This window comes from Falco punctatus (assembly GCF_963210335.1).
Source record: "Falco punctatus genome assembly, chromosome: 13".
Taxonomy (NCBI): Eukaryota; Metazoa; Chordata; class Aves; order Falconiformes; family Falconidae; genus Falco; species Falco punctatus.
In genome coordinates this window covers 15,809,765-15,837,138 of record NC_137593.1, presented here as the reverse complement: position 1 = coordinate 15,837,138, position 27,374 = coordinate 15,809,765, and the positions used below count along the sequence as shown (strand labels likewise).

General features: G+C 53.0%; 1 protein-coding gene across 7 annotated transcripts; it reads right to left on the bottom strand.

Annotated features, from left to right (window-relative positions):
• Nucleotides 1–238: 238 nt before the first annotated feature.
• LOC308072788 (zinc finger protein ZIC 4-like) lies at nt 239–27,374 on the bottom strand. 7 transcript variants are annotated; one of them, XR_013931790.1, is made up of 5 exons: nt 21,428–27,374; nt 19,312–19,424; nt 19,100–19,228; nt 17,139–17,261; nt 239–16,935 (listed from the first exon to the last, which is right to left on the bottom strand). XR_013931790.1 is itself a non-coding variant. In XM_080410147.1 (2 exons), exons 1-2 carry the CDS (start codon nt 25,424–25,426, stop codon nt 19,003–19,005), a joined length of 1,992 nt encoding a protein of 663 aa, XP_080266273.1. In that variant the 5' UTR covers nt 25,427–27,374; the 3' UTR covers nt 17,268–19,002. The 7 variants fall into 7 exon arrangements, 1 of the variants encoding a protein (XP_080266273.1); XR_013931793.1 differs by having other exon boundaries at nt 239–17,261; nt 21,428–24,471; nt 24,580–27,374; XR_013931788.1 differs by having other exon boundaries at nt 239–17,261; nt 21,414–27,374.

Here is a 27,374-nt window from a genome sequence, read left to right as displayed (position 1 = left end):
CAGTGGTCGACTTATTATTTTAGCCCTTCTTAAAAAAAAAAAAAAAAAAAAACTCGGGGAAAGTTTGCTTTTGATGAATTCAATAAAAGCGGCACTGCAACGGAAGAGATTTTAAGCTAAAATCATACAGCATGGGGGCAAAAGCTTAAACCAGCCAGATGGCCAAAGGTAGCCAGAGTCTGCCTGCTTCGAACCTATCCACTGAAGTTACAGTCCTTCAGGCTTTTAGCTTTGTTCATGTTTATCCTGCTTTGTCATGTGTCATGCCCCCCCCCCCCCAAAAAAAAAAAAAAAAAAAAAAAAAAAAAAAACCAACCAAACCCTCAACAAACAAATAAACAAAACTTTCACAATTCATGTGTCACGACCCTTTTTTCTTTCCGCCTCTGGAACAGGGACAAGGCAGATTTTGTTGGTCTTGGTTTTAAAAAAGACACGGCATCTCAAAGCCCCTAGGCAAGGTGTTACTTTTTAATTTACCAGCACCTCATCCCTCGTCCCCAGGGAGGGCTTCCCGGCCGTAACCAGAAAGGACAAGTCGAAAGGACTGCAGGGATTGCAACCGAAGGCTGTGCTGTGAATCAGCTCCCGTCCTTCTCCTGGGTAATAAATAGATCTAAATAATGACAGCGATTAATAATAATAACAACAATAATAAACACCCGAGACTAGGGGCTCTGTGGGGCAGGGCGTCGAATTCGCCGTGGGTTTTGTTTGTTGTTAGGAAATATCCATAAACAGCCCCAAACCGGCTAGTAAATTCCATTTTCTTCTGGGGTAAAAACCTTTGCAATTCTTGTGATTTCAGTGGCACTCGGACACTGCCATAAGCTTCCAGAAAGTTGTCCTGGCTGTAAGCGAGGGCAGAAATCTGGCGCCTAAACCTGGATTCGGGAATGCGTCCACCTGCTTTGGTAACAGGACGGAGCTTTAATGCCGCTGGTGGGGGAGAGATGGCAGCGCCGGCTGCGCAGAAGGGAGGGTGGTTTGCAAAGTGCGGGATCAGAGCGCCCTGCCCGCCCCGCCCGGGCTCCCCTAGCCTCTTGCCCCTTCTGCCACAGTCATTCCCGTCCAGCAAAACAAGTGTCCGCGGCGCCCTGCGGGAGGGGGGCTGCAGCCACTCCGCAAGTGCCTAACCCCGGAATAAACCTCCCCCCCGCACCTCTGCTCCCAGCGCAGCGGGGCCGAGACCCGACGGGCCGGATCCAGTCCCCCCCCGGCTCTGCCCCCGGGCCCGGCCGCGCAGGTCGCGCACGGAGAGGCCGGACCGGGCGCACGGCCGTTCCCTCCCCCGCGGCCCTGGGTCGCCAGAGTCGCCCCGATGCCCGAGGCCACCTGTGCCCCGGCGCCGGGAGCCCTCCTGGTGCGGGCAGACCCGCGGGCGGGGGGCGCAGCCTCAGGTAGCGCGGCGGCCGGTGCGCGCATCTGCGCAGGGAGCCTGCGCGTCCTACCGTGGGGGCGGCATGTGCTACCCGCGCATCGGGGTGGGGGGGGAGGGTCCTGCCCGGGGTCCAGCCTGCGGGCGGGGGATGCTGCAGACAGCCCCAGGGAGCCGAGGAGAGAAGGGGATCCCCACAAGCTGGCTGTTTCCCGAGGGTGGTGGGGATTTACGGTCTAACATTGGGTTCAAGTTGTAAACGATTAAACGAAATGGAAGGAGAATAACGCGCAACCCTGCGGAAAGCCAGGCACAGAGCGGAGGAAGCAGCGTGTGTTTGCGCGTCTATACGAGCGCGGAGTCGCGCACCGGGCACAGTCACCTTTCAAAGAGCAAATTTACTGCGCAGTTTCTTAACGCCTAATGACCCCCGTGCCCGGGGCTGGTTCCCCGACAGGCGCTGCCGGGATGCCCGCGGTACCAGCCCTGCCCAGTGGTCGGGAGCAGAAACCAGTCTGGAGTCCAGAAACCAGTCTGGAGTCGTTTCCCCCGCTGGGGCAGCAACTTGCGAGAAGCGCTGAAGTAAGAGTAAAAAGGACCTGGCGGGGGAAACTACAAAAAAAAAGAACAGCTCGGGACCACCCCCTACTCGTGTGTGTAGGGGGCTGAGGAGTGTCGGCCAGCGGGGTGGAAGCGAACACGCGTGTTCCACCTGGCACCCCCTGCCCTGCTGCAGCCCCTGCTGCTGCCCAGCGCACGGGTCTAACCCGCGTTCCTGCCTGCGCCCGGGGCTGCCCTTAACGGGTCACCTCGACGTGGGCAGGAGAGACGTCTGGGGGAATCCCGGGTACCTTCCGGATGCCTTTTTCCCCAAACGCTTGAGAAATCCGTTAAAGCGAAGACCTCGCGAGGTGGGAAATCGCCCTTTGCATCCCCAAAGGGCACACTGGGGAAACTTCACGAGACTTCGTCCGGATGGGAATGATAGCGCACCATCGAAGGGCGTTTAGAAAATTTGGAGAAGGCAGTTAGATCGGTCGAACAAAGAGGTTTTGGTTTTGGTTTGGTAATATTTTGTTCCCCAGAAAATAATACCGATTCTGAATGGTTTTGCAGAAAAGGGGGTAAGTCAGGCGGCAAAGGAGTGCGTCCCAGCCGCATGCTCCAGAAGCGTACCTGCGCCTTGCTGACACGAATGACCCGGGAAGCAGGCTGGCAGGGCAGAGCCCCGCTGCTCTCCCCCCCCAGCTGCCCCTGGCACTGTCCCCCCGGCACTGTGCCCTGCGTGGGGCAGGTCCCCCCGTCTCTCCCAGAGCCGGCTTATCCCCGGCTCTGTGCAGAGCGCTTGGAGATCCCTCGGGGGGGCGTGGTGCTGCGGGCACCGCTAGCCTCGCTCCCTCGGGGGGAACCTGGGGGGGCACCGCGGTCTGGGGCGGCGAGGGGGCAGACTGGCCCCAGGCGGGGGTGCTGAGGGCTGCCGGCCGGGGTGGGTGTCCCCAGCCTGGCCGCTGGCTGGGCGCTACCGACGCTTCATTCGTTGTGCCCCGTGTCAGCCGGAATCCGGGCGCACCGGGACGGCTCTGCCCCGCTCGGGCACGGCGGGCCCGCAGCCGCGCCGGGGTCGCGTCCCGAGCCGCAGCCTCGCCGCTCCCCTGTGCGAAATACCGACATGTGGTCCCGTTCACGAGTGTGCCCGCTACTAGACGGGCTGATGTGTCCTCCCATCTCCAGGCTGTTCGTGAAACGCTGGTGTTCACGTCCCGCCCCGGTATGTCACCCTTCCTCAGCCCTGCGGGGACACTGGCTCTGGCTCCCAGCCCCTGTGCTCTGGACTTCACACCCTCTGAGGACCGATCCCGGAGCTCCCGTCCAGCCCTGCAGCCAAGAGCAGTGAGCGGGTTTGGCTCTCGGGGTGTTTTCGCAAGTCAGGACTCAGCTGAGGAGCGGGGAGTTGCGGAGATCTGTCCCTCGGGCTGGCCGAAGCCCCTGCTGGGGGCGGGCCAGGGGGCAGGGGCAGCCTCCGAAGCCCTCGCAGCTCTCGGAAGGTTGCGCCTTGTTTCAGTGTTTACTCCCCGTACTGCAAATGTCACCAGAACGCAACTTTAGTGCTTTGCGGTTAATATTTTTTGCCCGAGGTCTATCACTAGCATTAATTGTCCCAATAAATTGAGATATAGTGTGCATAATGCAATGTAACAATATGGTTATATTCCACGTGTATGACTTAATTAAGCTATTTGCAGCCTGATGCTGCAAGTCAACGGGTGTGCAAGTGGATTAACAATGTACTGTTCTCGTATCCTCAGGATGATGCATAATTACTTTACCGGCGGTACATATCAATTTTTGATGATTGCAGAACACATGCTCACTTTACCAACAAGCGCTTTAATAACTCTCCATTGTGTTTTAAAAAAGCGTTGTTTGGAAATATTTGGAAGTCTCTGCAAACAATGTTCGAGGTTCGTAGCGCGAGGCTTAGACCTGATCTATATTTGATGAAGTGCAAAGGCTGCGAGGCAGCGCCCGTCCCCGCCTGCCCGCTCCCCGCTCCCGGGGCCGCCCTGGCGAGCGGAGCCGGGCGGGCCGGGTGCGCCGGGCGTCGAGGTACGGCGGGTCTCCGTGCGGCCCCCGGGGAGGCAAGGCGGGCGGGGGGGAGGGGGTCGCACCGTGCCCCAACACATGCTCCCGACATTTGCGAGCGGGGTAATGCAATTAGGAAACTCGATTACAGGGCGGCGAGGCTGGGGGAGCCCCGGGTCTTTGTTCCCAGGAAGATGGCGCCAGGTCTGGCCGGCGGGGTTTCGCACGCGCCTCTCCAGGCAAAGGTGGAGGGGGGCGAGAGCCGACCTCTCGGGGGGCAGCTTGATTTCTGCCGCCTAATGGGGTTGGGGCGGCCGGCACCATCCGTCAGCGCGACTGCGGGGCGCGGCGTCGAGCGGGGCCCGGCCGGCACCAGCAGAGGGAAGGCCGGGCAGGGGGCGGCCGCCCACCCCGGGCGCTCGGCGCGGCCTGGCCAACGGGGCCCCGCGGGTGCGTGTGCGCCGCGTGGCCCCGTGCGCCCGCTGCCCGGGCTGCGGCGGGACCGACCACACCGGCCTCCTGCCTGGGGAGGGCCCGTAACGGCTCCCAGCCGCGGGGGGCGGCCGGGGCGCGGGCTGCCAGCCCCGACGGGGCGGCCAACGGCCTGCGGGCACCGGGCCAGGGCAACCCCGCGCCCCTCCGCGCCCAGGCGTGGTGGCGCTGCTGCTTCGGAGCCTTGCTGGAAGAAGTCGATTTGTTCTCGTACCTGAAGCAGGTGATGTTTATGCAGAGACATCTGAATGACAGCAGGAGTGAAGGACAAATCTAATAAAGCCTAATAAACCGTGAGAGTCTAAATGTCATTAAACTTACAAAGATGAGAATCCAAATCACCAAAAAGGTAAATGTCTTCATTAGTCTGATCTCTGAAGACTGTCAAACATTTCATTAATTTATAATTCATGATTGTTTGACAAATATTGAAAAGTATGTAAATATGAGGGGGATAATGTCTTTTCTGCGGGAGATAAGGAAATGACCCAAACTGTACGTGCCTGCTAGATTACACACGAGGTTCCATCTATCTGTTATCAAACTGTGCTTTCCCTTTATACAACATATTGTGCAACTGACAAGTGAAATAGTGCAGATAAACCAATGGTTTAAAACGTAATAAAGACAACAGCCATTTGCATTTTTTACATTTTATTACAAAGGTAATTTACTATGACACATTTCTGAATGTAATTTATGAAAACATTTTAAAGCAATTATATAATGTATACAGCACTCGGAGACACAGAAAGTCAGATAAATAATAATCTTATGGATCTTCAGAGACTTTCTATAACGCTGAAAAGATAGACTTTCGCAGGAAGAGCAGTAAAACATAAAATCATAGAAATAAAATGCAGAATGATGTAATAAAGAGGAAATGGGTATACTTCGAACTGGAATTGCAACATTAGATATTCAAGGAAACAATCTCATCTGTTCCAAAGAACTAGATCATCTCAGAATACTATTTTTTTCCTTCCTCTGCTTTGTGAAATAGGCTTCTCAAGGCAAAGACGGTTTCTGAAGAAAACGCCTTGCACTCCAGTCCTCTCTGGTGGACCAAGAAGTGGACCTTCCTGTGGGGACCCCGGGGAGGCGAGGAGCAGCGCCAGCCGCCTCCCCTCCCCCCCCCCCCTTCCGTCGCTCTCCCGTGACAAAGGGGAATTACGAGTTTATTACCACTCTTCAGCTCGGGGGGTAGAAGGGGCAGGAGGCACCTCTTTGCGCGTACACGTGCGGAAGGGGCTGCGCGGGGCCGGGGTGCGGGAAGGCCCGGGCAGCTGCCAGCCCGCCCGCTGCCCACCCCCCCCCCCCGCGCCCCCTGCCCGCGGGACCCGGCGGAGGTTCCCGCAGCCTGCCCGCTCCTCACGCCTGCGCACGCCCCGGGGCAGTCCACGGCGAGGTCGCCAGCGGTCTGGTGGGCGAGGGGCACGGGGCGGCTCCCCGGAGGGGGGTCCTGCGACCCCTCCGCCCGCCCCCTCCGCTCGCTGCTCCGCGGCTCTCCGTGGCTGGCGCAGGAGCGCCTCGCTGCTTACCGTGGAGAGCGGGGAGACGCCCAGAAACCGAGAGGGGACAGCATCGCCTGACAAATGTCTCCAGGTGCCTCCAACAAGGTACCCACAGGGTCAGCAAACCCATCGCGTGCAACTGCCTGGCTTCCCCGGCGCCCACCCACCACCCCCCCCAAGCCACCCAGTAGACAATAAGCCACGGAGCAGAGTTTTGTAAAAGCCCCGCATTCCCCAGAACGGGCTCTGTGTCTTTGTCTTTACATAAAACAGTGCCCTTTGGCCAAATGTGCCTGTAACGAGCTTGTAAAACAAACCAGAAATCTCAGCTCTTCCTCGAGTCTAGAAGCAAGTCGCTTTATTCCCAAATCTTGCAAATATATTAGGAGCGTTAGAAGTGGGACTAAAAAGCCCCCTAGCAGAGTTGGTTACCTGCTGTGAGCCTCACTGCCACAGACCCTTTCACCAGACATATTAAATCTCTTACCCTAAGAAAACAGGCACTTGTCACAATTGAAACCCGACGTATCGGGGCAGCGGGACGTAACAGTTTAGGGAACTTTATATTTTCCCCGGAGGCCCTTCCGAGCGGAGGTCCCGAACATGCCTCCCCCGAGAGGCCTGAAGGGGCTGCCCTGGCTTCAGCGTTTCTGAGGGCCACGTCCAGAGAGGTGCTCCAGCGGGGCGCCCCTCGCCGCTCTCCCCTGCCCACCGCCAGCCTCCGGCCTGTCACGCTCCGTTCTTTGTGGGGCGAAAGAGATTTCGAGGCGGTGGCAGGTGACTCGCCCCCCAGAACCCCATTTTTCATGCCTCCCCCCGCCCCCACGGCTGTCCTGGCTGGCACCCCCGACGGCAGGTCCGGGTGCCAGCCCCAAGCCGGGGCCGGGAGGTAGCGCTGCCCGGCGCTGGGAACAGCCACCCCGGCCCCCCCAGCAGCCGGGACCGGGTGCCGCCAGCCATCCTCCCCCCGCCCTTCGACAGCACGCTGTCATTCTTTCCCAGCTCTGAAGTATGTGTTTTATTATAGATTATTTAATTTGACGAGCAACATACCCACCGCCCTGAGCACAGTCTAAGTGGAAAAAGGTTTACTTGGCATTGCAAAGCGATTTCAATAATAATAATCAAAAAAAAAAAAAAGAAGCCAACGACTTGCGCCACACAAGCAAAAAAGCTCTCCAAATATCGCCAGAGGGGCTGAGCCGGCTTCCACCGACCTGGGTTGCAAGGTTTTCAACTCAAACTAGCCCTCGTCTCTGTTTTTTTCTAATGGCGACAAGGAACGAGAGGTTCCCTGTCCTGCTACCCCACGCCTGCTGCCGGGGCAAGTCCTCCCCGTCCAGTTCTCGCACGGCTGTTCCTGAGCATCTTGGCTAACGGCTGGCAATCGTTGAAAACTGGCAAAACGTCCTTTGTCATTTAAGTTCAGAGTATGTCAGGCGACGGAAAGACATTGGCAACTCATTTTTAGGGCGTAAATGATTTCTTACAAGGCTTGCGGATTTGTAACTTGCCACGAAAAGAGGAAAAAAGGCAGAAGCGGCCGGAGGCGCCCACCGATCCCTTCGTCATAAAAGTGTACTATGGAAGGGTTTTATTGTCTCTCGTTAAGCAGTTCATAAGTGACCCCGTTTATTTCTGAATAGCCATGTTTTGATGACTTATAGTATATGCAAAAACAAACTTTCCCGCGGTGTTTTTTTTCTCCGTCATGCTTTTCTTTTCAAACGGCCAGATGATTTTAAAAAGAAAAACACCCAGAAATGATAAATCGCGTCGCATAGCTAATGGCTGGAGGGCGCGTTTACCAATTCATAATCATTTATTCTTGGTGATGTATGACCCTTACTCTTAAATCTCAAAAGCTTCTATTTGAAGGTGTAAATAGCTTTTTCCCCCCTTGCAGTAAACCTTACTGCATTAGCAGTGATTGATCTCCTGTACAATTCGTCCCAGAGTGCTATTTTAGAGGGGGAACACTGGCTTTTGGAGATTAACTGGGGAGTCTGTTACATATTAATGAACCTAGGAGATATACTAACGTTTTGGTAATTTAGTTATTTGTGTCTATAGCTTTCACCGTTATTTTTTCTTAGACCCCCGCGGTTGTTATACATCGAATTAAAAAGTAGTCCTTCAGCATCATTTTTTCAGTGGCAACTAAACGCCATTTAATGTGAAAAACAAATGTTGACTTGTCTCTTGAAGGAAGCGTGTTTCTTGGCAAGACATCAAAGTGTTTTAAACTGTATTAGGAGGGTTTGTTAGTTTTCCTACCCGGAGCCTACGGTAATGTAAGAAAATAGCCTCTCGGTGGAGGCAGCCAGTCGGAGGGGGGAGCGGGCGCTGCGCATAGGTGCGCGCTCGAGAGGCGGTTTTAGCTGCAGCAGGAATGCACGGGCACCTCTTCGCTGGGATTACAGCCTTGATTAACGTGCTAATGAATAGGGATGTTAGAGTCGTCCGGAAACCCGTCTGTGAGAAGGAGGAGTGAGAAACTCCTAGGCTGGGCTCAGCCTGCAGAGAGACCAACAACTAAAATGCCATTAACCTACTGCTCCTTAGTAGACACTCGGGCAAAACACCTCGGAAATGTCTGAGACGTGGCCGAGGCGGAGGCAGGAGGTGGGATCCCTGCTGGGCTCCAGCCTCTGTCCCTGAAGCTGGTGCGGGCTGCGGAGGTGGCAGGGCAGCCCGGAGCAGCCGGGCCGGGCACCGCGCACTGGGCGGCGGGGCGGCCGCTGTCCGGCTCCGAGGCGGAAAACCGGGCTCGGGGGCTCGGGGGTGGCGGGTGGGGGGAGGGAGCCCGGCGGTTTTTTGCAGCGGTTCCGCTCCCTATTAACTTTGACATCTTGCGCGGATTTATAAATTAGAGTTCATTATCCTCGAAGGTCGTTAAAGTAGGCGGCTCAGCTAAGAATTAATGCGTGTGGACCCGCTCGCTACAGCTGGCTTCGCCCCGAGCTGTCTGGTGGGCTCAGGAAGCAGGCGGAGGCTGCAGCCACTCCAGTGGGCAAGGAGAGATAGCGGTCCCTCCTGCCCTCTGCCACGCCATTTAGCGCCGGTACCCAGAAGGTGGACGCGCAGCTGGCCACCAGCCTGGAGAGAACCGCCAGCAGATCCCCAAGTCAAATGGGTCTGCCCTTATTTTGGAAGGGAACAAACACGTTTCTCCCCCCCCCCGCATCCCGTCCCAAAGTTAAACGTTTGTTTAGGACAAACTCGAGAAGCAACAGTCTTTGCGAGAACCTTGTTTTCCCCTTCTCCTTGTGAATAACAAAGTGATCATAGGCTACTCGGCCAGTTGGCGAGGAAAGAACTTTTGTTTTCTGGGGCGATTTATGTTCTTTATAAATATGTGGTTTGGAAAATAAAAAGAGACTTGAAAACGTTGTTACAATGAAAAAGGACAAATTAGAAGACATTTTCTGTGATCAAAGGAGGAAGAGAAAGCGAGTAGGGGTATTCAAAAAGCTTGACTTATTCACACAACTCCTTTGGAGCCCAGGGGCAACAAGCGTGTCTTACATTGAAAAGGCGGCTCTATTCAGAGTGCAGGTGCGAAGTGGTGTGGCACATTCTGCCACATTATGTAAAGGTTGTTGGAGATTAGTGTTCAGACTTAATAACTAAAGCGCTTGATTTACATTGGAAAAAAGCCCCCTCATCCGTGAAAGCAAAATAATTTAACGCGTGATCATTTCGAGTGCTGCTGATATCCTAATACTTGCATTGTTCTCGGCCAAGTACTAGAGGAGCGCGGATTGATGCTTTTGGGAACCTATCATTTACAGCCACTGAACTCTGCTCAGAACTGGAGGTCTGGAGGGGAGATAAAAGAGGGGCACAAGAGAAAAGTTTCACATTAAGGGAGGGGGGAGGGAGAGAGAGAGACAACAATATAAATGTGACAGTTCCCCTCCTCCCCGCAGACGACTCCGCGCCTCCTGCCCGGTGCCAGGGCGAGCAGCGCCCAGGTCTGCTGCGCCGAAAATTGGGCGCAAGTCTCAGGCACTTCTCTACTCCGCCTTCCCCCGCCGGAGCAGAATTACTCACCTTGCTAATTATTCATATTTATGTAAATGTCATTAGTTAATGTAACTTTCTATAAAAAGATAATCAGGCGAGAACGGAGCATAGGTATTACCTTAAGTGCATTGGCTCTGGTTGTTTCATTCATATGTTAATACACGTGATGCAGTAGTGGCAGGCGTGGGGAGGGTGGAGAGGAGGGGAGAGGAGGAAGGCGAGGGAAAGAAATTAAATAATAATAACAAAGCCCCACAAAGGCTTTAAGTTTGCATCGCGGGATCAAGGAGCACGATGCCTTCTGATGCGTTGAACAAAGGGGAGCCGGCGCCGTCCCAGCCGCGGCGGCTGCCCGGGCATTCCGACAACTTTGGGTGGGTTTTTTGTTTGTTTGTGTCCCCTCCTCTCCTGGAGGAGAATTTTATGCTTTAAACCGTTTCGGTCTACCCAAACCCTCGTGCCGGGCTGAGACTCTCCGTTCCCGAACGACCCGAATGAAAGTATCTTTGTACGGGACACGCACCAATTAAAATTGCAATACCTTTTTGCATCCCTCTTTAGTGTAAGCATTTTAGGGCCATTTCCATAAATTCTCCGCGAGAATAAAAGCTATAATGGGAACAAGGTGAGAAAGCTGTTAACCATTGTTTCAGCAAGAAAAGGTCGTAAGTCAGGCAATTGGTGTCTGACCTGTCAGGATAAGGTATAAAGGCTTTATTCATGCAGTCGCTCACGATTTTCTCAGCTCTCACAAAAGTGTTTTTATGATTCTGTTTTCTTACCTCGTTCCTTAATTAAAAAGCTGAATGATTAGAATAGCACCTGCATAATGTCTGAACGACGCCTGCATACTAATTCGCGAGTCTTTACATCTAGTAATTATAACATAAAATCAGAGATTGAATAAAACAGAAGGATTTTTCCCCTAAAGCCCTGCTAATCCTCTTTTAAAAGAGTCTGCTGAAATAATTCAGAACAGTTTCCGGAAGTTGGATTACCGACTCTTTTTTGACTATTTACAATGAAATGATATTTCACACTTAAAGGAGTCTCTGTATTTCTACAACAGGTTTTTAAAGGTGGCCTGTTTTCTAGACAATAACAATCCAGTGACTCCTTCTTTCTTTTCCCACCCATTCCCTCCGCCCCGTCCTCCCAGCAAGATCTTCATCTTTATCAAGTATATGCGAGGATTAATCTGTCCTCAGGTAGGGAGAACAAAACCTCCCTCCTTGAAACCTCCCTCGGACTCCCCCCCTCCGGGACTCCCAGCCCGGCCACCCCCGGCCCCGGGGGGACGAGGGAAGGAGGGCTGTGGGAGGGCAGCCCAGTTCTGCCCAAGTTCAGATGCACCCTGTTTCCCAGCCGCTCGCAGGAGCAGGCGGTGGAGCAAGGAGCTACTATTGCTTCACTATTGCCCCCCCCCAGGGCAGAGGATAATTTAATCCAGCAGTGACTAGTCAAAAGTTGGAGAATAAATTTGTGTGTGTGTGTGTGTGTCTTCCCAAAACAGCTGGGTGGAGGGGAAGGGAAAGGGGGGGATCCGCGCTTTTGTCTGGCTTTCAGGGTGGGCTGGAGCAGGTACCCCCAGGAGCGGCAGCTAGTCAGGGCGAGGGCAGGAGGGACCCAGAGCAGGCCTGGGGGGGGGTCCCCGTCCCGGGGGGGGCAGCGCAGCCCCGCACGGCTCAGCCCGGCTCCCGTTCCCCGGGCGCTCCCCGGCACCCTGGGGGGGCTGCCCCTGGGGGCGCACAGCAGCGCAGTGACCTGCAGGCAGGCTTTGCAGCAGTGATGAGCCGATCCTCTGCGTAACATTGACTTGGGGGAAAAGAAAAAAAAAAAATAATCAGCCCATTTGTTAGGGCGTCCTGTGTATTTTAAGAAAAAGGTTTCCTCGTAGCCCGGCGTGCTCTAGCCCGGCCATGGGGTTGACGCCGCGGTTGGAGAACAGGGAGATGAAACTGATGCGCGGATTTCCAAGCGCGGGAGCTGGTGCCCGAAGCCGCGGGGTCTCGTCGCCTAATCCAGGCAAGCCAGCGCGGTCCTCGCCTGGGAGCTGGGTAGCTCCAAATGCAGAAGCTGGAACATATTCAGCCTCATGGGAAAGCTGCAGAGGTTTTTCTGAGCTCTTGCCATCATTAGGAACACCTTAATCTGTTATGGCGCTTTTTTCTTTTTTTTTTTAATACTGTTAAAGAGTTGGTTTTGCGGTGACTTTTGTCGTCCTCCCTCCTTCTCCTCCCCTAGTGTAATCCTGCAAAAACTCTAAATCATCCGTCAGAAAATGGAGTCAATGTGTCATTCAGCATTAAAAATCTGGGGTTTTTAACTAAAAGCTTTAATTGCTATCCTGGCCCCATTATAACCATGGGAACGACGTGCTCTGTTGAGATCTCAGAAATGTTACATATCCCTTAAGCAGGCGCTCCCCTTGTTTGTTTACCCTAGCTTACTTTCATTTATATCCCAGGAATATTCTTTCACCAGGCGACACACGAAAAGACAAAGGGTGTAAATAAACTAACATATGGCCCAGAGGTTTTAGAGAAGCTGGAGCCGCTTAGCAAGTCATGTGGGTGATACTGGGAATCCGACTTCTCTCCTTCCCCCACTCCCGCATAACCTCCGCATCCCTACTCTCTCCTTCTACCTTCTCACGACAAGTCACGCCCGTGTCGCGACCGGCTTTGGGGGACCAGCTGTTTTTTCCTTCGGACTGGAAAAATCTAGGCAGCGAAGGGATGGGGAGGGATGAGCGCACGTCTGTGTGTCTGTGCCTCTACGCGCAGCTGGAAAAACCCGTTGACATAACAAATGTGCGTGGGGCTGTGTGTACAGACGCACACCAGCCCTGGACGCAGTGGCTCCCGGGGAGAGGGGGGTCCGGCCCCGGGAAGCGGCGGCTGTGCGGGGCGCTGCGGGCCCTGGGAGCGGGCAGGCTGGCGGGGGGCAGGGGAGGGCTGAGCAATCCGACATATCAGACACTTGACAACAATCTTTTTTGTTTGTTTGTTTTTGTTTTTTTTACCCCCAGTTGTAATCCATTTCAGGTTTTCTGTCCCAAAGAGCCTAAATGGTGGCCGAGCTGGGGGGGGGGGGGGGGGGGGGGGGAGCTCAGGCTGGGGAGGTGAGGTGGGTTTAACCGCACGCTGCACGTCCTTCCCCTCCGCTTCCTCCGATAAGGCGGTGGAAACGGGTCTCAGTTACTGATTCATATTTCTAATCTTCCTTTCCTGAACTTACAATGTTCTTTTGTTAAATGAATGGTCTTTAATTAATGCACTTGCACAATGCAGGGGCTTGCATGGGGATCGATGATAGGAAGCAACAGGGGATGGTTCCCTCCAAAATGGTTTGTCAGCATTGAGAAAGAAAAGGCAATGTCTATAAAAGGACCACTAATAATGCCCACACGTCTCTCACCATGTTGTCTGAGGGGACATTCCTTCCCTTGTTGACAGTCAAGTGTAATAAGTACATGTCTTCGCTCAATCATTATAGACCATAGAATTGTATTCTTTAATTAGCATGTACTGTTAGCCCTCCTTTCCTTTATGGGCCATTTTTTTGTCTTTTACAGACCAGCGAAAATGTTTTCCTTCGGTTCTTTTTCTCGAATTCTTTTCTTTCTTTAATTATTTTCTTTCTCTCTCTCTCTCTCTTTCCGTAATAAAATGTATTCTTTTTTGACAATATTCCTACCAGCCAAAGCCAACTTTTTGTCATCTCTCTGTGTTAGGCAACTTCTTTCAAGTTTTCCTTTTTTAAAAGGAGTCACGGCAGCGCGCATGCGCGCTGCGCCCGCCGGGGTTAGGACCATCTCTGCGCCCAGGGCCGCTGCATCCCTCTAAATCGCAAAGCTGAGGTTTAAAAAGTCACGCGAAGAAAAAAACTCCGGGTATGTTCGGGAGCTGCGAAACCCTGCAACGTATTACAATCGGTTAGGGGAGCAAGCAAGGCGAAGAAGGCTTACCTTCAGATTACTTTAGCTGACGAATGCATTTCCCTCTTAAAAAGAAGTAAACCGCTCTAAATCCTCCCAGGAACCTTAGGAAAAGTGTCACTGTGACAAGGACTCATTTGGGGGGGGGGGGAATTCTTCAAACAAACAGTTTCATCCCTCACCCGCCCTGCTCAAACAATAACTCCTTGGGGGCAGGGGGGAGAAGCAGCCTTTCGGCTGGAAACCCTCTCCGGTACCCGGGGTGTGAGTGACCCCAGGACGGCACACTGCCTGGGGGGGGGGGCAGGGTGCCACTGCAGGGGTAACCGGGGGGGACGACAAAGGGATAAGGCTCCACTGGGGTGACACCGGGCTCTGTTTTCACAGTCTGCACCTCCGCCAATATTTGAAGCACAATTCATTTAAAACCTCCGATCTGAAAAACGTTATCTCAGAAATGAAGCCAAAGAAGTGTTTTGTTTTGTTCTTTTAATGCAAACGCCAACCTAAAACGATTAACATTAAAAGAGGTTAAAGACCAAGAAAAAACACGCGTTAGTACTTGATTGTACACCACATTAATAGTACACCGGTTTGGGGAAATTTTTTTTCAACTAATATAAAAACCAACAGAAAGACAAGGTTGATTACACAGTGTTTTAGGAATGGCTCGGTATCATCAGTACAAACACATATTTTAAAAGTGCACATTTGTAAAAATAACCATAGAATTGAAACGTTTATAAATATTTATTGTAAAAAAATCCAAATATTAAAAATAAATAGTATGTTCAAACACACAACAGAACGTTCCTTCGTTATCAAACGTGTGATGAAGGAAAATACGGAATATAAGAAGTCTGGAAAGAGATACAGCATATCAACATTGCAAATGTTTTTTTTGCGAGCTACGTTTTCAGAGGCTTCTTCTCTGTACAGTTCACAAGGGATGTGGTAGATTTTCCCATAAATATGACAAGCTCCAAAATTATTGTTATTAAGAATAATAAAATACCCACTCCACTGCAGTTTGACTCGGTCTTTACTCAGGAAAAGTCCCATTAAATTAATGGGGTTGCTTAGCATGGCAGGATTGGGCTCAGATCATTCTGTAGCAACTAAAACAGAAGTACACTGATGAGTTACAACTTCAAGGAATTGGCGTCAGGAACAGAGCATTGCATGATCTCCAATGAGAAACTACTAAATAAAGCTCGATCGGGGAATCATTTCAGTATACACCGTGATGTTTATAAAATGAAGATACGAAAGGGATGCAATTTTACTATCTTTACACTTACGGACAATAAAACATGAGAGCATATGGAAGCCATCGCTTTGAATGCGTTAACAACTTCGATACATTGCAGTATATACATGCTTAATAGGTATTCGGACTGTTAAAATGATCAAAGCCTTCACTCTTATGTCTATGCTCTTGCTTTCACTCTACTGGAAAGAAAACGTTTGTTGGTCACATACTGGTGTTAATGAAACCCAACGTTTCTGCCTTCTCCCAAGAATCGTATTCTGTGCAGCATATGTGTAGGAATAATTTATTAGACGGAAAAGTTCAGAGGATAAAATGCAAAAAAATGGACATCATTTCAACTTTCGAACAGTAAGGTCATACAGACATCTATGGAGATCTGTACACAGAGTTTCACACAGACACAGCCACATATATCCAGATGTATGTCTATACACAGGATTCGATAGTTTGGTATTTTCTGCACCCTCTGGGCCCCTAAAGTTATCTTTAAAAGTTTGATTTTATCTCTTTAGAAACGGTTTAAAGCTAACGGGCTGGGTGAGTTTGACAGAGAGGAGAACAAATCGCTGACAAAGAACCTTTTACGTTTCATCAGCGTTGTTAGGACGACGAGCAGGAATTTCTCAGATAATAACTCCCACTTCAAAGATTTCTCAGCTCAATAGAAATTGGACCATCCTTTTTATTCAACCACAAGGGCTGGCACTAAAGACGACTCAACTGTTTGAATTTTTTTTCATCATGTTTATTTTTCCCCTATTCACCAGGGTACTTGGATAAAATAAACAACAAGACAATTACTGGAACATGGACTTCTAACTTTCCTGGGCCCATGGCCCAGCGCCCATGGCCCCGGCCGTGCGGGTGTCAAGTTCCCCCGCACCGCGGAGCCTCTGCTCGCTGCCGCGCAGCTCCGGGCGGGCCGGGTGGGTGCGACGGGGGGCACGGGCAACTTCCCCGGCCCGCGCCCCGCTTTCCTAGGGGAACCTCCACCCGCACACCTACTCCCTGGGGCCGAGGCGGCCCGAGGAGGGGGGGGTCTCCTCCGTCCCCATCCTATCACCCCCTGCGAGGGCTGGGCAGGGGGGAGGTGAGCGGAGCACGTCTCGGGCGGCGTGGCCGGGCTTTGCTGCTGGGAGCTGGTCAGAAATGCTGGGGAGAGGGGCCGGGAGCTCACCCCGAGCCTGGCTGGCAGCCCCTGACGTTGGGGGCAAGGAGAGCGGGGCCACAACGGCGGAGTGGAGCCGGCCTCGGGGGGAGGGTGAAGCCCAGCGAGCCCCAGCTCCTCCGAAGCGCATGAGGTGGAGGAAGTATATCTCTAGCGGGGAGCAGATTGAGTGTATTAAGCTAGCATGAAACCAAAGGTCAGTGAAAATGTATCTTAATAGACTGTCTCAAATGGAGTGTGCCTCCTTTGAAGGCCGCTTGCTATTGCTTTCCTCATTACCATAGCGATCCTAACGTGGCATGCTGATGCACCATAAAACTCACACTTTCAACCCCAAAATCAGGCCCTTTGAACAACCCGAGCTTGATTAGACCTTTCTCCTTTTCTTTTCCCCCTTAAAAACCATTTCCTTGCCTTTAGAAACTCGGCCTCAAATCCCAAACGCATTCTCTGATCCCGGCAGAAAGCAGAAACAAAAGTGAGCCGAGGCGACGGTTCAAGCGGGCCTTTTCTTCCTGACAGTCTTATCCATTTTTATTATGGTCTGGAACAAGTGCCCTGTTCGCGTGGGTTTTGTTTACCGGAAATTAAATGAAAATGATTTAGTTCGCGTCAAACAAAAATATATACTTGTATACACAAGAAAAAGGGCCTGTTAGACGTAAATATTATGTCCTTAATGAAAAGACTGGACGGGCTCCAGACTTCGCCTTTCACTATTTAAGTATGACTTGCCTATTGCCATAGAAATCCTAACTTACCATGAAGATTCACCGTTGTGAAGAAATACTTCTTTGTGCGAGCTTGCTTTGATGTCTAAGGCATAAGATTCAGGCTTTCAGCTGCGTCTGTCTAGATTACCTTGAGAGCAACGGGGTAGACATCTGTAACAAGCAAATGAAAAATTAAACGTGATTAACCTGCACATCCAAATGCTTCCGTAAATAGAGAAATAAAGGAATAAACAGATCTCGGGACACGATGGAAACATCCTCCCTGCCCGCAGCTGGCTTCTCTACTTCTCTATTTCCACGACACAAGTTTCAGGGGCTGCAGAGGGTCACGATTCCTCCCTAGTTTAGGCTCCTGTCTCGCACATTTCTCTCGCCTAGGTAATTCCCTACGTCTATTCCCGGTAGCGACACGCTGTTGTCACTCTTCGAGGTATTTGAATACAGAAGTTGTCGAGTTTGGGCGAGTGAGGAAGGGAACCTCTACTTGGTGCCTTGGGAGGAAAATGAAGCTGCATCAGCCGGGGAGGCGCTGGGCGTGGGGGTGTTTTTAGCCGCTGACCAGCTATTTATTTTCCTGTCGCTTTTGTATTTATAGATATATACATTTACTCGCGCGTTCGCATGTGTGTGTACCGTTGTACACACACCATCCCCAGTCACCTGGGTGCAGAGGTGATGTACCAGACACGAGAAGATGCGGCTACAGCAGCCTTCTGTCTGCACTCAGCAAACCATGGAAATCTCTTCCAGCAGCCCATGCTGTTTATTTGCCTATACTATCTGGTATTCTTAAACATCATTAAAGTAATTAAACCGGCACCATTCGGCAGTTTCAAGCTACCCCAGTGGAGGGGTTTTGTTTATTTATTTGGGGGTTTTTCCCCCCTCCTTCTTTTTTTCTCTGAACCAGAGCAGTGAAGGTTTGTGTCGGGTCTGGCCGGGAGCTCGGGGCAGGGTGAAGGGGCTAAACCTGCGCTGCCGGACAGGTACAAGCATTTATCACCGGCACCACCGGCAGGGCAGACGCCGTGGAGCAGCGGCCCCAGGTGCCCGCGCTGCCGGGAGGCTGCCCGGCCCCGGCCCCGGCCGTGACGTCACCGAGCGGGCTCTGCCCCCCCGCCGCCCCCCCGGGAGCCCCAGCGCCCACGATTCAACAGGAGCCACGCTCGGGGTGGGGACGGGCATGTTTGGGTATTAGAAGTCATTACCAGTGGGAGCTAAAATGGACAGTCAATCATCACATCCCCCCCCGGGCCTTTCTTTATTAGCGACTACTGGGAGGGGGGAAATATATATATATATATATATATATATATATATACATACACGTATTTATATACAGCAAGAGGGAGAAGGAAGTAGATTCTTTACAGAAACGTCCATCGAACGGGTTAATTAATCAAAGAATTTAATGGATTAATTTTGTACAATCTGGTAACAAATAGTAGGTTTTTAATATTTTTTTTTCCCTTAAAAAAACACACTGACAGGAAAACGTGGGCGAACAGAACACTGCAGCACACAGTACTGTTGACAGGAGAGAATCTGTACAGCCAAACTCCGTACGAAACCACTCTGGTCCTTCTGGGAGGGGAAAGGGAGGGAAGGGACGGGGATGCAAATCAGCGGGCTTGTAAACAGACTGGAGCAAGACGGGCAGAGAGGGGTGTGCGGCGCGGCGGGAGGGGGCGGCAGCACCCCGGCCGAGGGGAGCAGCCTCCGGTGTGCGCCGTGCCGGGGGCGCGGGCTGGGGCCCGCCGCCGGCCACCCGTGCGCTGCGCGGCGCGTCCCTCCCCGGCCCCACGCCTGCCCTACCCGCCCGCCCGGCCTCCCCGCGCCCGGCGCAGCGCCCCCAGCCCCGGCCGAGCGAGGGCCCCCGCCGCCGCCCACACTAGCAGCGGGGCCGGGGCTCGCTGGGGGGGCGCGGCGGCGGGGGGGCGGCGGGGGGCGCGGGGGGGCCTCGGAGCCCCGCGGCCTGACACACGTACCATTCGCTCAGGTTGGCGGCGGGCTGCGCGGGCGCGGAGGGCTCGGCGTGGGAACAGGAGGCGGGGGGCTCTCGGCCGGAGTCCGAGGAGGGGGACACCAAGGAGGGCGTGGAGGACTCGTAGCCAGAGCTGGGAGGAGGGGATTTGCAGTGCACTTTCATGTGTTTTCTCAGGGAGCTGGGGTGGGTGTAAGACTTGTCGCAGCCTCTCACTTTGCAGTTGTAGGGCTTGTCGCTGGTGTGGACGTGCGAGTGCTTCTTCCTGTCGCTGCTGTTGGCGAAGCGTCTGTCACAGCCCTCGAATTCACATTTGAACGGCTTCTCCCCTGCAGGAGGCAATGGGCGAGCACAGCCATTAGCGACAGCGGCCGCGGGGCAGGGAGCGGCTCACCCCGGCACCCCCCAAGCCCGCAGCCCCCCGGGGTCCCTCTCTCCGGCCCCGGAACGGCTCCTCACCCCGGGGCAGCTCCCCTCCGGCCTCCGCCTGCCCCTGCACCGTCGGGCCTGCCCTTCCCCGCCCGCCTCACCGAGCTCCCCCGGCGCCGCCGCTCCGTGCCCGCCCGGCTCGGCACCGGGAGCGCCCTGCCCGGGCAGCTCCTCCTCCCACTTCCCCTGCCCTGCGTATCTACGTGGGGGCCTGTGCAAAAGACAAAGCCCCGCGATAAGGAAAACTTAAGAGGCCAAGTGCTCGCGTGCGCTGTCCCCGCAGACTCCCGACGTCCTGCAGAAAGAGCGGTCAGTGATGTATCCCTAGGAAGGTTTTTTACGTTAAATAAGTCTCTCACACTCCCCCAGGTGCACGTGGAAATGTTATTCATAACCTGGCTAGATCACATCTCATCCACTCCATTCTTGCGCTGATTACAATCCCGTGCGAGATCCGCAGCCCCCCCTCCTTTCCCCGCTCCCCGGCTTGCTGATACCGTGCGTTAAGGCACAAAATCTTTCAAAAAGACATTGATTGTGGGGGGCAAAACGCTAGAGATTCAGCGAGAGGATGACTAGGCCGGTGCATGGCACTGTCGTGAGGGTAGTATTCCCTTTTAATTTGAACCTACTCAGTCATGGAAGGAATTGCAATCGGGATTAATTTGTCTGGTAATATGATAAGTGACGTTAAGCATAATAGAAATACAATCATGTTGCTGGAGTCGTGTGAAAGTTTAACCTCTGATCGTGTGGACCAGGCATGGCACACAGCATAGAGCTTTTCAGTGAAACACGCCACAGACAGCTTCGGGATGAAATTATGACTACATCATCGTCGCTGATAATAGCAAACTGCAAAACCCTGCTCGCCAAGGAGTGCCCAGGTCTTGCACCAACCGAATATGAAAGTAACCTCCTTATCCGTCAAACCCCAAAAAGTAGCAGGGCGCAGAAGATACCACAAAAATACACGGCCGAACCTTAAACGTAGAGAGCAAACAAAGCCACTGTGTTCACCATCATGGCATATGTGGTCGAAAGGACTTCCAGTATCTGTAAAAGCTTCCAGGTTTTGGTTGTGGTTTTGTTTGTGTTTTTTTTTTCTTCTGCATTTCCTGGGATTTTTGTTTTCCCCCTCTCAGTTCGTCACCATTAAATTTCGGAGGGACGCAGCCCACCTCGTGCTCGGCTGCGAGCAGAGGCACATAAAGGAAGGCATTCCAAATATTTCACATGAATGCACTTTATGCAAGGTGGGTGGGAAAAAGCTCATGACTCCGCGTTTTAAGTATGTCCTTTCCGCACTGTAATAATCAATGAGGAGCTCTCACATCCTGCACCACTAACGTTTGCACAGAGGATGGGTAAATACCTGGCTTTAGAGGGAAGGGGGGAAGAGGTTAAAAATAAGGTCTTTGAGAAAACGATGCGGATCCTGTAACCAAATCCTGTCGACATACAGCGGTGCATATGCATAGACACACGCACGCATATAATCTAATTACAGCTTCACGTAAGGCAACAATTTGACCTTCAGCATCTAAGTTGAGACAACAAATCAAGGATATTAGTGTAGTACAAGCAAGCAGTAAGTTAGGAGACCCCAGGGAAAGCCATCCTCATAAGCACTCCGCTTGTGCAAAGTGAGTTACATTCAGGTAAAAGCGGGCTGCGGCGCATCCCGCTTTCCCGAGAGTTGAAAACTGTTCAACTTCGCTTAAGCCCCCGAAAGAGCCACTGAAAGGTCCCTCCGCACAGTCAGGTTTCAACTGGGAAGAGGGCAGCATTTTCTCAGCTGCCCGGTTTGCATTCTCTGAACGCCTCAATAAAGAGGAGCCACCCGAGCCATTTGCAAGTATTCCTTTCGCGAGAGCAGGTTTTCTTACGTGGAAATCCCTACCCGGCAGGGAGAGGACATTTTACAGGTCCTGGCTGCCGCAGCCCGAGCACGGAGGTGCAGCCACGCAGAAAGTTCCCCGGGCGATGGAGAAGCGCAGGATCTCAACCGCCATTTTACCCCCACACTTGTAGCTGGGCAAAAGTGTTCAGTGAAACTCAGCTTGGAAATTGTGGCATAATCCCCCGTCTCCGGGAGTGGATTAAGGTATTTACCAACTTTTCCGGGGAGGGGTGGGGGGGTGGCGGGGGGGGTGGCGGAGGTGGCGGCCACCGGGGCTGCTGGCGGGGCGCGGGGGCGGCGGGGGCCGCCCGGGAGGGAGAGGGGCTCCGTCCCACGTCTCGCACCATTGTCCCTGGCCCACAGAGACGGCGGCGAAGTGGTCCCTGCCCGTCCTGCTCGTCCCGCCGCCGCCGCCCGTACGGCCTTATCCTCCAAGCCGGAAAATTCGCAGATCGCCAGAAATCCCTCTGCCTTGCTCCCCAGCCTCGGAGAAATCAGAAGTCATTAATATTTGAGGAGGCAATAATTTTCCTGTTGAATCTAGAACTGTCTTCATGAATAATTCGTAGCGAGTTCTATTAGGGTTTCAGAAACATTGCGTTTTTGACAACTTCTGGGTGTTTAATAGAAACGGTGGAACCATAAAGGCCCTGCAGGAGTTTTCACAATACAGCAATTAATCACCGGGAAAGTTAAAGCGAAAAGTACAGACGTGCGGAATGATGTTTAATAAACGCAAACCTCCGATCTCGCGTTTGCCCTGAACCTGCCTCTCCGATGTAGGTCAGTTTTCCCAAGAATTTAGCCATTTTCTGCTTCAGAGACTTCAAACAGTGAGGCCGTTAAAGAGCAGTAAAAGTTTGTTTACTTAAGAAAAACACTGTCATTAAGGGATGAGCTCTCCCGGTTAATGGCTGTACCTGTGCTGATCCGAGAAGAGGCTGGCTCGGATACAAGTTATGTGACCCGGGGATACTCCTTTCTCCTGGAAAAAGGGGGCCGAGGAGGCAGCAGAGGAGCACAACTTTGCCATCGCCCCCCCCCCACCCCCCCACCCCCCCGCACACAGACGAGCTATTCATAGAGCGCTGGAAAAATAATTAGGTGACGAGTGACGGTCGCTGTAAAACCTCCGTGCTATGTTTAGACGATAGCGACACGAAATTAGTGTACGTTCTGCAAATTATATCACGTCGAGTTATATCGTAAAAATGCAACTCCTGGAAGGTCAAGCCCTGCACCGAGCATGGGGGAAGGGGAGTTTTATGAACTGGAAGGCGAAAAAAATCGTTTGGCTGTAAGCAGATCTTACAATAGGATTATGTAGTTTCCCTCGCAGTGCATAAGGCTGTACAGAAAGGGGTGGGAGGTGGAAAACCCTACACTGGAACAGATTAAATTTTCCAAAAAGGGCTTATTTCTTATCTTCTTCTTCAGAGAGAAAAAAAAAAAAAAAAAAAAAAAAAGAAAAAAAAAGGGCCAGCGCTACAGACTACAAACACCGTCTGCAAAACTAATTAATACAACTTCACAAGCTGTTTCTGGAAGTGTGAAAACTTTCTACTTGCAATTTCATTAATTATAAATGCTTTCCTGGCCGGAAGATTTCAAACGTAGTTTTGCAAGATCGTCCACCGAGTTACTTCATTTTCTGTTAACTAGAACTAACAGATGTTTCTGACACATGTCCCAGTTTCGCTTAACAGATCTGCAAATGACATTTCAAAACGTACAGGCCGAAACAATACCGAGTTTTCTTCTCCTTTATTTTTTTTTCCCTCCCGAGGAGAATCAGAACTTGCAGCTCCCCATATTTGCGAATGCAGAGAGTCGTTGGAAGGGAATGCTCATTAAAAATGTCAATGTTATTCAGATCAAACATTTGAAACTCCCTCTGCCCAAAACAAAACTGTTGAACGAAAAGGTCGCAGCTGTGTTATTCTCACAATGTTCCAGCAGCAGCATCTCAGCGACATCAGTCAAAACTGACTAGACAAGTAGTAACTTCTATTGTTCACTTTTAATTTGTGAGCTTGCACAATGATTTCATTTTTTCCCCAACTACTTTAAATTGCCAAAAAAAACCCCCAACAACCCACCCTCGCCTGTGTGAATAAGCAGAAATAGTAGCTATATCACTCGATATTTACACAGATCTACCCGCATAAACATTACAGCAGCCTCTCCGCACAACCAGAGAAAAATATGGACGAGAATTCTGAGATTTGTTCTCGCTCTTCCTTTTTTCCCCCTCCTATCCTCCCCCCTCCTCCAAGCGGTAAAAGAAGCAAACAAATCTGAGAATTTATTTTCCAGAAGTACTTGGCGTGCATTCAATAACAACGCAAAGGATACATTAAAAACAAAATAAAGCAAAACAGTATGCTGAATAACACACAGAGAGAGTAAAGAGAGCTTTACATACTGACCTGTATGAGTTCTTTTGTGTATTTTGAGATTCTCTGATCTGGCAAACACTTTGCCACAGCCTGGGAAAGGGCAGGGGAAAGGTTTTTCACCTGTGTGGACTCTGATGTGATTTACAAGTTTATATTTGGCCTTGAAAGGTTTCCCTTCTCTTGGACACTCTTCCCAGAAACATATGTGATTGGACTGCTCGGGTCCTCCAACGTGCTCCACCGTGACATGAGTCACCAGCTCGTGCATCGTGCTGAAAGTTTTCGAGCATAATTTTTTGGGAGTCTGGTCCAACTCAATCCACTTACAGATGAGTTCCTGTTTGATGGGCTGCCTCATGTAACGAAAGAAGGCACCCGGGCCGTGGTGTGGAGCCAGGTTCACGTTCAGATTCATGCCACCGTAGCTATGAAGCGAAGAAGCAGCAAAAGGATCTGTCCTGGAGGCTGGTACTTGAGTGAAATGTTCAGACCTGGCGTACATTTCTCCAGGTAACCCCAGTCTTATCTGTCCGTTTAGATGGCCACCTGGAGCTGCATGGGGAGGCTGCTCATGGAGTCCAGTGAATAGAGAGGGATTCCCAGCTTCTGAGTGGTGGTGGTGACCATGGTGTCCGGGGTAGCTACCTGTTGTTGAGACAAACAGTCCGTGGTGAGAACTTGCAGCGGGGTGCTGCTCGGTCAGCCCTGGCATGAGTGGGGCCGGCAGGTCTCTGCGTATGAAGAAGTCCCTACCTGCTGCCAGAGCCTGGGCTGGGTGAGAGACGGGGTAAGGGACTGCTGGTGACTTCGCCGGGCCAAACGCTCCCGTTTGACTAGAGACCACCTCGGCTTGGCCTGCCATATGATGATGATGATGATGATGATGATAGTGGTGGTGGTGGTGGTGGAGGTGGTGGTGGGGATGAGGGGCAGGGCTGAGCTTAAGGGCCGCGGGGTGATGCTGAGGAGGAGGATGAGGAGGAGGATGGTGGCGGTGCCCCATGTATTCTGGCCGGAGCGGGTGCGGCCCGAGGCGGGACTCGGCGGCGTGCTCCCCCGGTGGCGTGGGCGCCGTGGCGTGGGGGTGCCCGGCGAAGCCCGGGAAGCCTGTCATGCTCTGGGGGGGGTGGCGGTGGTGGCGGCGAGGAGCCCCCGCCAAGTCTACTGATCTCAGCGCCGCGTTCCGCCTGGAGAGAGCAGCAGGGTCCATCACTGGATGCCCGGAGCATCCACGGTTATTAGCTTCTAACGCTAAAAAGTCACCTGACAGCGGGAGGAGAGAGACACAGAGATGGGGTGGGTGGGGGGGGCGACAACTTTTTTTTTTTTTTTTTTCCTCCCCGCAAAAAGTTTCCCTGCCCCACCGCCCCGGCGGCGGGGCGCGCGGGAGGCGCAGCCAGCGGGCGGGCTCGGCGGGGGCTCGCTCTGGGCGGTGGCGGGCCGGGGGGTCACCCCGCGGGGCCCGTCCTCCCGCGGGGCCGGCGGGCAGCCCCACGCGGCGCGGCGCGGCCGCGGGACGGGACGGGGCGCGGGCGGCCGCGCGCCGCCTCCGGGCCGCGGCACCGGCCCCGCCGGCCAAACAATCGCCGCGCGCTCCCATTGGCTGCCGCCGGGTGACGTCACGAATGACAGGTCCCGCGGCTGACTGAAAGGGTTATCGCTCGGTGCGGCGGGGAGGGTGCGCGCGGGGGAGGGACTGCGCATGCGCTGCCGCCGGGCGGCCCCCTTCCCCCCGCCCCTCCCGGTCCCCCCGCCCAGCCCTGCGGCGCCCCTCGGCCCGGGCCGGGGACACGGCAGCGGGAGGCCCTGACCGGGGTCTTCCCCCGGGCCGCGCCGCCCGGCCGCTGCCCAGCTTCCGCCGCCGGTTCGGCCGTGGGGAAACAAAGCCAAGGCGGGGGGGGGGTGGGAGAGCCCCGGCCGCCCGCCCGCCCCGGCCTTTGTCTGTGCCCGCTGCCCTGCCCCGAGGCGGGGGGCGGCCCGCGGGGTTCTCCCCCGTTTGAGCCCCCCGGGGCCCCGGCAGGCCGGAGCGGCGGGAGGCCAGGCGGCCCCACGCCCCCCGCGGCGGCGGGCCCGAGTGGCCCGCGGGTCCCTGACACTTGTTGGCCGCGCGGGGCCTCCCCGGCTGCAGCCGCCGCCGAGGGCCGCACCGCCGGCTCGCTGGTAGGCGTGCGCCTTGGCCTGGCGCTCGGGACATTGTACCGTTGCCTGAGCCCTGACAAAGGATTCCTGGAAGGCTCCCCGTCCCCTTCCCTCCTTTGGCAAGTTCCAGCGGTTATCCGGTTACTGGCTGCCAGAGCAATGTGAGACATGGTGATGCTCAGGCTGAGCCTGAGTGTCTAACCCAGAAGAGGGAGTCTCTCTCCCTTCCCCTCTCCCTCTCTCTCACGCACACTTGCAGGCGAGTTCTACGTAAAACCCCCATCCTTGGCCTGACGGAAAAGCATCGCAAAACATTCCCAACCGACTCTGTCCTGATGCGTCTCACCTGAAGGAAACACCAGGCCTGCAGGCTCGTGTCGTGAGGGGTGGATGCGTGGGCCAGGGCTGCAGCGTTGCACGCTGAGGCCTTACAGGTTTAGAAAAGCTTAGGGCTTCAGCACAGAAGGAAGCATCTACTTAAGTTTTTAAGAAGGGGATTGTGAACCCCAGAAGAGTAAATGAAACATAGGAAAAGATTCTTCTGCCTCAAGAAGGAAAAACACAGCTGTAAATATCTGCCCACCATATGACCATAGAGCTTGGACCCTGACATACAAATAAACATGCAGTCTTACTAAATAAAGCAACAATTAATCCTCTACCCATCGTGTCAAACTCTCAGCATTTTAATACATCAACTTGCTGTAACTTGCCAGTGGATACTTTACCACATATGTGCCAGGTAAAGCTCCCAGAGCGGGATTTTGCATCTCCATAAAAAAATTTAACAGTATTGATGATCAATAGGTTTCATGTTAAGTAGCAAAAGAAGAAACCATTTGGCAATGTCAACCAATCTACCCTACTAACAGAAGCTACCAGCCAATGATCGGAAGCCGTAAGATTAAAGTGTAAGACACACATAACTGCATAGGGGACATTTTTCTCACAGCTTCACGTACTCTGGGCTGGCTGCAGCTACATATTTTGGCTCTGCTTGGCTCTCACCATATTTCCCCTGTAACACAAGGCTGATATTTAGGTAGCTAGCTATAGATACATCCTTGTGTACATCTTTCTGAGTGGAGATGATGAAAAGTGACAGACGATGCAATTAGCTCTCCATCCTTACAGAACATGTTTACGCAGGCATTTTAAACCACACACCATCCTCACAATATCTCAACTTTCAAGTCTACTTGCTCTACGAAATGGATTTGACAGTCCTATTCATGACCATCTCAATAGGAGTGCACAGAAGAGACAAACGTTAGGAAGTATGAATCTGTTACTTACAAATGTACTGAGAGTGTGAATTCCAAATAAAGCTGCTTTCCTCATACCTCCTTAAAACACTGCATCTCTACATACTTGTTATCCATCAATTCTGACACTTCTCAGTCAAGGGA

Bases quoted from the DNA above. Each gene is read 5' to 3' on its own strand.
- LOC308072788 (XM_080410147.1), bottom strand. From the start codon at position 25,426: ATGGGAGCGCGCGGCGATTGTTTGGCCGGCGGGGCCGGTGCCGCGGCC. The intron at 19,425-23,856 runs GTCAGTATGTAA...TGCCTCCTGCAG, and splicing joins ACACAAAAGAACTCATACAG to GGGAGAAGCCGTTCAAATGT.